Source organism: Pseudoliparis swirei, chromosome 23 (genome assembly GCF_029220125.1).
Source record: "Pseudoliparis swirei isolate HS2019 ecotype Mariana Trench chromosome 23, NWPU_hadal_v1, whole genome shotgun sequence".
In the NCBI taxonomy this organism is placed as follows: domain Eukaryota; kingdom Metazoa; phylum Chordata; class Actinopteri; order Perciformes; family Liparidae; genus Pseudoliparis; species Pseudoliparis swirei.
The window spans coordinates 19,287,084-19,296,975 of NC_079410.1; the positions used below are offsets into that span (position 1 = coordinate 19,287,084).

Genomic DNA, 9,892 nt, shown 5'->3' on the forward strand with positions numbered 1-9,892 from the left:
AAGAAAACTAATATGTTACATATAGGTTATAAATAAATAAGTCAAGTACTGATATAATCTGTCTGCCACTGGGATAAAGTGACACTCAGAAAATAGCAAAGTAGGAAACACTTTTCTTGATAAACAGCCCAACTGAGTCTCGAACCCGCGTCCAAATGTGGCTTTTCAGGACATTGGACAGCGTAGATAATACTGCAATTTCATTGGCTGTCAGTGAATTCCCACTATCCACGTCTTGCCCCCGCGGAAGCAATGGGAATAACTTTTCTAAACCGACTCCTAAATGAAAGCAGCTGGATTAAGACACAGGTACAACTTTTTTCGGTGTTGTGTTGAAGACATGAATGTATCTTTGGATAGGAATAAAACCGTAACCAACTACTTATATGCATTACATTCATGTTTTATTATCTGATTGAACAGCTGTTTAAGGATACAACATGTTTGCTGATGCGAATTACATTTCAAAATACTTGACTAAAATGTCCTCTTAATAAGCATCTTCGGACTTCATAAAGTTTATCTAAACGCCTTAAAACAGTGCTATTTTTAACAGTTTGGTAAATATAAACACAAAATGAATGTAGCATGATAAATAGATTTTGGGATTGATAGACAATTTATTGTTGTATATAAAACAAGTTTTAAGTATAAACAATTGAAACAAATGTCACGAATTCAACATTATGTTTTTTTAAATTAAAACTTAAAGAACATAACTTATGAGTTTAATTCTTGGACCATAAAAATCGACGGATTGTGCCGTCGACAGTTAACAGACGGCGGCTCACTCCTTGCTGTTCCGCTTCTCCTCCTTCTCCCGTTCTTTCCGCTTCTGTCTGCCGAGCTGTCTGAAGAACAGCCTCTTGGGGTTCAGCCCGTAGGCCTTCAGTCTCTGTCTGCTGAACTCACGGCCGCCGATCGTCACCCCCATGGAGCCGGACCCTTGGCGTCCACCGGTGGCATTTCCCCCGGTAACATTGAGCTTCTTCTTGGGCCATGTTGGCCTCTCAGTCCTGGTTTTCACCTCAGCCTTGTCTGCTGCCTCCACAGCGGTGACTGCCACCTGGGCCTCCTCTTGCAGTTCCACCTTCTTCTTCTTTGGTTTGAGAATCTCCTCATCGTCCCCTGACTCTGCGAGAGCTTGGGCTAGCGTCCCTCTTGGTGAGTCCACGTGTCCGCCCTCTGCTGCTCCGTCTTGAGTCTCTCCATCCTTCAGACGATCGCTTCTCGTCTCTCCATCCTTCAGACGATCGCTTCTCGTCTCTCCATCCTTCAGACCATCGCTTCTCGTCTCTCCATCCTTCAGACCATCGCCTCGCTTCTTCCCCGCCTTGGTCTTAGCATCATCCAGTTCTTTACGCTCCCTGTTGATTTAAATCAAATTAAAAAGAAAGATTACATCTGGGTCCATTCCTCAACTCATCATCAGGGGTGTAGTGGATTGTGTTCTACTCACTCAAAGTACATCGAGCTCAGGATCTCTCTCTTCCGCTTATGATTCTGGGCCTTGATTTGATAGTTCTTCAAATCACTCTTCTCTTCCTTGTCAGACCTAAGAGGACAAATAAATGTTGAAAAGTGTTGAAAAATGACCAATGCAACTGAACAGAAGAGCCCCCTTAACATGAAGATCCCGTACCTGAACATGCAGGTCTTCTTCAGAGAGCACCAGGTGTTCAGCTCCTTATCGTCGGCGTGTAAAATCTGAGGGAAGAACCAGAGCACTTAAATTAGTTTAAAACAACTCGAGCATTTCGGACACACAAAAACACATTTTGTGAAACCAGCATCGGCTTCTTGAGCGTTGGCCCGTGTCACGTCAGCCGCTGTGTGGTCTGCTCAGAGAGAAGATTAAGTCAAGGTCATTCCCTGGTCAGAGCGCTCCCCGAAGGGAAAAGCAATACCAGATCAGTCACTCAAGGCTCATCACTGCAGCCAACCGACATCCAGTCGGCCACTGACCGTTCCCCTTAGAGCCCGCCCCCAAAAAACAATTGTTTAATCATAGCGGCAGTAACTCGGTACAGGGTTGGATTTCTCCACATCTTAAATTTGTGTATGAAGCTCTCGAGTTTAAGCTCTGTCCCGCTCATCAGAGGGAAGTTTAAACTCCAGCAAACAAGAGAAATATTTATCAAACAGGCTCATCGTAAAATCCTTTGAGCGGTTTTGAGAATACGAGTCTATTGAGCCATTACAGGATCGTGTTAGAGTGACGCGACGGCGTCATCTCACCGTCTCATACATAGAATGCGATGACCTACGACAAACTTCCAGCTCAGCTTTTCCAAATGAGCCGACAAAATGTTGCAAACCGTAAATGAGAAGCTGCTGAAATGTTTTAATCATTGAACCCGGACTGTAAAGCCGCGGGTGACCTGCGGCAGTAAAGGGAGGCGGGACTTAATCACTCAGGAGGAAGCGCGGGCGCCCTCACCTCGTCGGTGCTGAGGCCGAAGTCGTTGGCCAGGACCTGCCTGTAGCGGAACCGGCACGGGAGGTCGTCGATGATGTCCTCGTAGTCCAGCTTGTAGTACTCGTCCAGGTACTGCTCGAAGCTCTTCTCCTCTGAAACACAAACCGCCTGCGGTTACACACCCGGACGCAGGCGGAGCCAGGAGCGCCGGCGAGCTTCCGTGGCAGAAGGTGCAGCGACACCTACGCGGGTCAAACACCGGCTTGCTTTTGGTGACGACTTCAGCGAAGTGAGACTTTTTCCTCTTTTTGCCCATTTGTGGCAAATCGTCTTTCTTCATCTTCTTCCTCTCCTTCTGCTTCTTCTTCTTGGCCTGGGAGGCGGTCTGCTGGTTGGGGTCGTAGTCGGCGTCCATCTGTTTCAACACGATGAAACGGTTGATTTCTTTACCAGAACCAAAACACTCCAAAAAACATTTTAGCCGATAGTATCTCGGGATGAAAGGACGCCGACGGTAAAAGTCAAAGTGCTCACAATGAAGTTGTCGTCGTCGCAGTGCGGCTCAGAGGCGCCATAGTCGTGGTGCTCCCCCCGATCCTCTCCCGTCCACGTGTCCCAGTTCCAGGGCTCTAACGGCCACACACACACACACCACAAGCCATGAGTGACATCCTCTATGATGCATTAAGGCAATGAACTCAACATTGTTGATACACAACGGTTCAAACCACCCCGACTCGTCTCTGCCGACTGGTTTCAGAGTTCAAGAAAACCTTTTGAATTGTAACACGGTGAGGTGGAAGCACCTCTGCATTTACATCAACACATGCAGGTTACAACACCGGTGCATCGGCTAACAAGAAAACACCGGCTTACCCTCAAGCTCTTCGTCATCAAACTGAGGCTTCTCCTCTTCTTCTCTCCCGTAGTATTCATTGCCAAAGAATTTCTGCAAAAAAACAACAACAAAAAACAGAAAATATTGCAAATGAGATTAAATGCGACTAGAAACAGGACAAAGTAACTTTGCGTTCTTAGTGAGAGACGGCGGCGGTCGTCGTCTTTGGCTGAAAAACTCTAAATTAAGAGGAAGCTGAACACACCGACGTCCCACGAGGACGAGTCCAATTAGCCAAACACCCCCCCGCTGGATGAGTGCACTCGTCTTGTGAAAGCGGTGAGTAGCGGTGAACCATGAGGCTGCAGTGTCTGTCACTCGACTGGAGCGACAGACCAGAGCGCTTCTTATTGGGAGGGAAGCAGGACGCACAGCTTCCTGGGAAAGCTAATTAGCTACTAATCAGCTGGGAAACAGCAGCCCTCACTCAGACATTAATTGCCCAAAAATCTTGTCTTTTGTATATATATATATTTGTTTACACTGAGATTAGCTGCAGCAGGATGAAGAGTCAATGCAGAAAGAAACAGATTGAAGCATAAAGTTTGTCAGATGGGATGGAAGTGGAGTTTGGAGGGAGTTCTGGTGGCGGACCAGGATGGGCGTGGCTGCTACACGGCTCTGTTGGTTTCATCGGGAGGAGGGCGCAGAATGTCGTTGGGTAGGTTAGTGAGAACAGGATTACACACAGTATGCACACTCCAGTACAGTAGGGGGAGGTATGCGCCTTGGAAAGTTGGTTGCGATCTGCCATTTAAACCTCAAAGAAGAAGAAGAAGCTGCAGCAGGATAGGACTCAATATGTTGGTTAACTCAACTAATGTAATCTAATGAAGAGCTGCGTTTACGACTGGAGGGAATTGAAACGTTTGCAGTTTACGTGACAGCAGCAAAATAAACCTTTTTATCCATTTATTATTCTTTTGCTTGTGTTTGCAGTTTAAAAAAATGCTACAAGACAGCAACTTAAACTCTTTAAATACCACACACACGCACACACACACAAACACGCTTCAACTTGCATATTCTACAGATACAATTGCTGAGCTACGATTGGACAATCACTGTTAGAGGTTTAGCTATTGGTCAACTGAACGAGTAAACAAAAAAAACAAGGAACAATTTAGACTGTCCTGCACAAAAAGTGTGTGTGTGTGTGTGTGTGTGTGTGTGTGTGTGTGTGTGTGTGTGTGTGTGTGTGTGTGTGCGTGTGTGTGTGCGTACCCACCTGCATGAGCTGGTCGTGTTGCTGAGGATCAAACTCTCCCTCTAAGTCGGTCTGATCGAAGGCGAGCTGCTCGTTGCCCGTCAGCTCCTGGAGCTTTTTCAGCTTCTCCATGATCTCGTTTCTCTTCAAGTTCTTCAGCTGCTTCAGGTTCTCCCGCTTCTGCTCTTTCTCCTGAAAAGGGAAAGGGAAGCGGCAGAGAGAGAGCAGTTGGTTCGTATTAGCTAATGGATGAGAGAGGAGTGGTCGAGAGTTTTCTTTATAACGTGATTCACACCTTATCCTTTCTCTCTTTCACTTCATCCCTTTTCAGTTTCCTGCGCTCGTCTTTGGAGCGCACCGACGTGGCGATGCTGCGCGGGTAGGTCTTGATCTTCTGCGAGTCGGGCTCTTCGTAGCGGAAGTTGTATTTTCTCTCGAAATCCTCCTGCTGCTCTAAGAAAGTCTCCCCTTCCTCCGCCGAGTCCTCCACGTCATCCTGCAACACCTCCTCATAGGTCGGGATCCTGAACATACGCGGAGTTCACATATTAGGCTTCGTCCTCCACTTCTCGGCACACTGGAGAAACAAACGCTGACATCCCCGCATGCGGCAACGCACCGATCGTTGCCCCCCTCGGCGTCCTTGTCTAGGTAGCCCTTGTTGAGGAAGTAGTCCCTCAGGAAACGCTCCCTCTCGTCCAACGCCGGGTCGTTCCAGTAGTCCCGTAAGTATTTCTGTCCCAACACACAAGTTTTATTACTAAGAAAGACTTTTATCCAAAGTTAGCCGTCTTGCATCCCCTCCGTTATATTTCACACTCACCATGTCCTTCACCTCCTCCGGACCCTCGAGGTCAGTATGGCCTTTCAGCCAGTCCACATAGTCCTCCTCCTCTTTATCCTACAGACGGATGAGAGTTTTTAATCCTGATCTGTGAAGCTTTGAGTCTCAACTTCATAAAACAGCGTCTGACCGTCTCCTCCCGCGTTTTGATCCTCCTGGTGAGAAACCCTGATTGTCCGGCTCCCTCGCTGGCCTCTTCTTCTCCCTCATCCTCGCTGTCCTGGATGAATTTACGAAAGCTGAGGAGAGGAATTAGTGTCCGTTAAAAGTCTGTTTTATTAATACCGCCAGACAGCTTTTAGATGGTTCGAGTCGTACCCGTCCTTCAGCTCCCGCTGCTCCTGAATGTAGCTCGGAGAGGCGGCTCTCTGCGGGAGACAAACAATAACGCTTAATAACGAGAAGCATCTCCACGTTCCTCGAAGAACTGAACTATCCTGTGAAGGGGTCTACCTCCAATCTCCTGGCTGCCTCCTCTTCGTCGTCGCTGTCGTCCTCATCCTCAAATTTACTGAGACGCAAGAACAAAGAGATCAGAGATTTAGAACGAAAGATAAAACAATTGGAAAATAGCAATAGTCGGCTTGACACACAGAAACAATACCGATATATCATATCTAACAATAAGACATATGTTGAACGTAAGGTAAGTGGAATAAACACAAACTGATCTTTACGCTCATTGTTACCGTAAACGACCAGCAGCTCACTCACCCCTCCTTCTCCAGGATGACTTTGCGCTCATAGTCCCTGAGATACATCGGCTTCTCCACTTTCTTCGAGGTCGAAGGCTTCTCATCACCGGTGGACGCATCTGAAAGATTTAGATATTTTCTGTTTACACATATTTATTTCCCCACAGACCGTGAAGGCAACACCAAGCATAGCAGCACACACTCACTTTCCGAGTAGAACTTCGCGTCCGCCTGGTAGATCTTGGGGTCTTTCTTCTTCAGCAGCGACAGTGTCCGGTAGAAGTCCCTCTCGACTTCAGGGTCCAGTTCCTGTGAGGGTAAAAGCAAAAGTCAGTCGGTGTTACGGTTTAAGAAGCGACCGTGTTAAGTGGCGACTTTAACCGAGCGCGTCCGTTGTTGTCGTAGTTACAGACAGCTGTTGAAAATAAGAGAACATGTAGCTGCCCTCGTGAATTACGCATTATTTAATTGGTATAGTATATATTATTATGCATAGGGTTTGACACCATTATAAAATTAGAGCAAGCGGCATTCACGAGGACAGCTATACGTGTTCTCTATCGCATTTGTTTAACGGCCGTCGTAACTACTCGCTTCTTCAACCGTAACACCGGTCAACGCGCTGCCGAGCCGCCGTCAGCTGTTGCTGCAGAGGGTGAACAAAGCCTCCATGCTCACCACTTCACTGTCCCCGGAGCTGGACTCGGACGACTCCTCGTCTCCGTATCGATCCTTCACTGTGGGACACACACGCGGATGTTAGCTACATGCCCCACTCACAACACCGTCTGGTAGACAGCAACTGGCGGCTAGCTGACGCTACTTCCCCCCCACGCTGGGTCGTTAGCTCCACGGCTAGCCGCCGTTAGCTCACAGCGACACACTTACGTCTCTGTAATTCTTCTTTCTGACGATATCTATCATATTTCTGCGCGAATTTTGAGTTTACGTTAAACTCCGACATGTTTTTTTAAAATAAACAAGTTAGCGCTAAGCTACTGTTATAAAAACTACACGCTGGTCAAGGGAAGTCATTCCAGCCGCTGCATGCGAGTGTGGGAAGCGGAGTCACGTGGTTTCCGGTGCACGGGTCGCAGATTACATGCCTTGTCCAGCAGGGGGCGCTCTAACACAGAGGTCCACGAGTCACAGCTTGATCGTGTTGTTTCCCACGCACGCTTTTAGATATTATTTTCTTCTGTGGAAGACGAAACGAGGTCTCTCCAGAATATGTTTTTGATTTTCTTGTTTCATTGTGAAAATAACTTTATTTATAACATTCACACTATTCTGTCTTATATACTTGTTATATTTTATTCAGAATCAGAATCAGAATCAGAAAACGTTTTATTGCCAGGAATGTTTACACAAATGTCTGTTTTTTATAATTATTTAGTTTTTCTTATTATATATATTATATTATACTGTATGTATGTTTTAATACTGTTGAATGAGAAGCCAAACGAAAGATTAGTACTGTCAGAACAGAAATAGGCATTGATAAATGAATCTCTGAAAACATGAACGCACGTACAGTACAGAGTTTACACTCACATACACACTAACTCCAAAAATGGACAAGTACTCACAAATTGTTCAACTTCATAAAGTCAATGAAGAAATGTTACTTTTCGTTCAATTAGCCAACATGCCAGACAGCTTGTCGAACACCCTACAAAGGGTCAATAATATTACTGATTAGTAAAGTGAGTCTGCTTATGTAATCACTGATTGGATAAGGACGCTGTTTCTTCACCAGTTTATTGGGGAAGCTGTTTACCCGGAGTGAATTTCCCAATTAACTTGTGAAGAAACAGCGTCCTTGTCCTATCAAATGCCCGTAAACGGGATGAGCAAGATCCCGGAACAACCCGACTTTACTTTGTTTGTGTCAATATAGACCACAGACATCAAAGACGTCCCCGAAGCAGAATGCAGCTCATACGTAATCATGTTGGCAGACAAACACATACTTTTGACCCAATTCGTCGACTGAATATTGGTCCATCGCAGTCAGCTCTGATGAAACGACAGCAAGATACAAAAACATCTGTCTGCCCGTTGTGACGTCCCCGTTAACACACATCCAACCCCGAAAAAACATTATTGTCCCTCAGCCACCAAGCCAGCAGCTATAACCCATTTGTGTCCGACCATTATACTTTTAAAAGTTGCAAATAAAGTAATTTAGCAACTGTAAAATTATCTTTACACAACCATTTCTTTTGTTTTCAGTTACAGAATACAGTTTGGCAAACTTTCACCTCATGTAGCAAATATAATGTAGGCTTTATAAAGAGAAGTAGATGGTGATTTGTTCTCTTTGGGTGTGACTGTTGTCTAACAGGGGGCAGTGCATCCAGAGGTGTACCTCAAGGATCAGTGTTAGGCCCCCTGTTGTTTGGCCGGTATATTGATGATCTTCCACAACAGTGTCACAAATGTAAAATGTGTGTATATGATGCTGTTGTATACGCTAGCAGCTGTGAAGACGGAGGCTCTTACATGGGGACTAAGCTTGGTTACTGGCGAGAGAAAAAATTACGATTTTTTTTCTAGCACAAAAAGAGTGACGTAGTCAGAAAGGTTTCATATATTTGCGTAATCGGATCCAAACTCAAATTTGTGTATTAAATAACAATATTTCCAAAATAATGGTAACACCATTGAAACGTTTGAGATAAATTCAGGTCGTTCAGAAAAAAGACGATAAATCGTTAAATTCCGTCATTTTGCAGAATTCTGTCATTAATTCTTTGCACGTCATTGCACTCTTTTAATTCCCTATAAAATAAAAGCATACACGACGTCCCAAAAATGATCACATTTGATAAAACCGGAGGATTTTATGAGGGGGATGTGATTAACTTCTCTTCAGAGTACAATGTAAGAATTCATTGAAGAAGCTTTGAGCAAATATTAGTGTGCCTCCTAAAGGAGGCGTCTCCCAACATCTGAGCAAAGGTCAGCGAGACTCCAGCTGATTGGTTTTGTGAATCAGGTGAGCAGTAACGTCGTATCCTCACGCTCTGGGAACTCGCATGTCTGAACATCAGGTGAAAGTCAATGAAACCGAAAAGTAAATATGCTGCAATCAGAAAGATGTATTCAGTAAACTGGATGTGAAGCATTTCCTCTCTGAAACGAATAACACGTCATTAAAGTAAACACTCCGTGACCTCTGCAGTATCTTTTCATTCTATCCGTCTGTGAAAGCAACCGGAATGATCCGGCCTGCGTGTGACCTTTGTGTTTAAATGAACGATTGATGACGTCAAGATGAAACTTTTTCTTTGAAAAACAGATATTTTCTGCAGTTCGTGCAAACAGGAACAAATTGTTCTGCAGCGGCCTCGATAACTGCTTAAAATCGGTGATGGGGCCGTGCACATAGCTGTGTTAATAATCAGTATATGGGAAAAAAGGGCTTTTGTGCACTCCGCACACTCATAATCCTGGAATATGATTCAGAGTAATTTAAAACTCAAAGAACTGATAGCACTTACTGCTTTTAAATATAAAATGAAAGAAATGGAGGCAGGTTCACAAAAATGTCAATGTTTCTTAAATTAACTCTGTTATGTCTCTGTTAGGTTTCTTTTAACTCGTCTTGTTCTTTGTTTTTTGTTTGTCTTGGCCAGGTAATCTGCGAAAAAGAGATTTAAATATATATATTTTTAAATCCTTTAAGAGAGAGATCTAAGAGTCAGCAGGAACTGCTTGTTTTCTTATCTGCGTGTTTCCTCACGTGTCCACAGGTGCATCTTCTACTCTTCAGCACTTCCTCTCTCCCTCAGCCTTGAACTTTGCACACGTCACGCCGTCGGTG

General features: G+C 45.0%; 1 protein-coding gene and 1 non-coding gene across 2 annotated transcripts; both read right to left on the reverse strand.

Moving 5' to 3' along the window:
• Positions 1-382: 382 nt before the first annotated feature.
• kri1 (KRI1 homolog) lies at positions 383-7,128 on the reverse strand. Its single transcript, XM_056407561.1, has 18 exons — positions 6,952-7,128; positions 6,742-6,800; positions 6,270-6,372; positions 6,083-6,182; positions 5,822-5,879; positions 5,687-5,736; positions 5,499-5,607; positions 5,348-5,425; positions 5,144-5,259; positions 4,820-5,048; positions 4,546-4,716; positions 3,296-3,368; positions 2,954-3,048; positions 2,666-2,834; positions 2,441-2,571; positions 1,643-1,707; positions 1,460-1,555; positions 383-1,367 (listed from the first exon to the last, which is right to left on the reverse strand). Exons 1-18 carry the CDS (start codon positions 7,025-7,027, stop codon positions 788-790), a joined length of 2,358 nt encoding a protein of 785 aa, XP_056263536.1. The 5' UTR covers positions 7,028-7,128; the 3' UTR covers positions 383-787.
• LOC130189412 (Z30 small nucleolar RNA) lies at positions 1,839-1,938 on the reverse strand. Its single transcript, XR_008830792.1, has one exon. It is a non-coding gene; the product is annotated as a Z30 small nucleolar RNA (small nucleolar RNA).
• Positions 7,129-9,892: the final 2,764 nt, after the last annotated feature.

Coding starts and splice junctions, on each gene's coding strand:
- kri1 (XM_056407561.1), bottom strand. CDS start 7,027: ATGTCGGAGTTTAACGTAAACTCAAAATTCGCGCAGAAATATGATAGA. Junction 6,183..6,269: donor CGCGAAGTTCTACTCGGAAA/GTGAGTGTGTGC, acceptor TAAATCTTTCAG/ATGCGTCCACCGGTGATGAG. Junction 2,572..2,665: donor CAAGCCGGTGTTTGACCCGC/GTAGGTGTCGCT, acceptor TTTGTGTTTCAG/AGGAGAAGAGCTTCGAGCAG.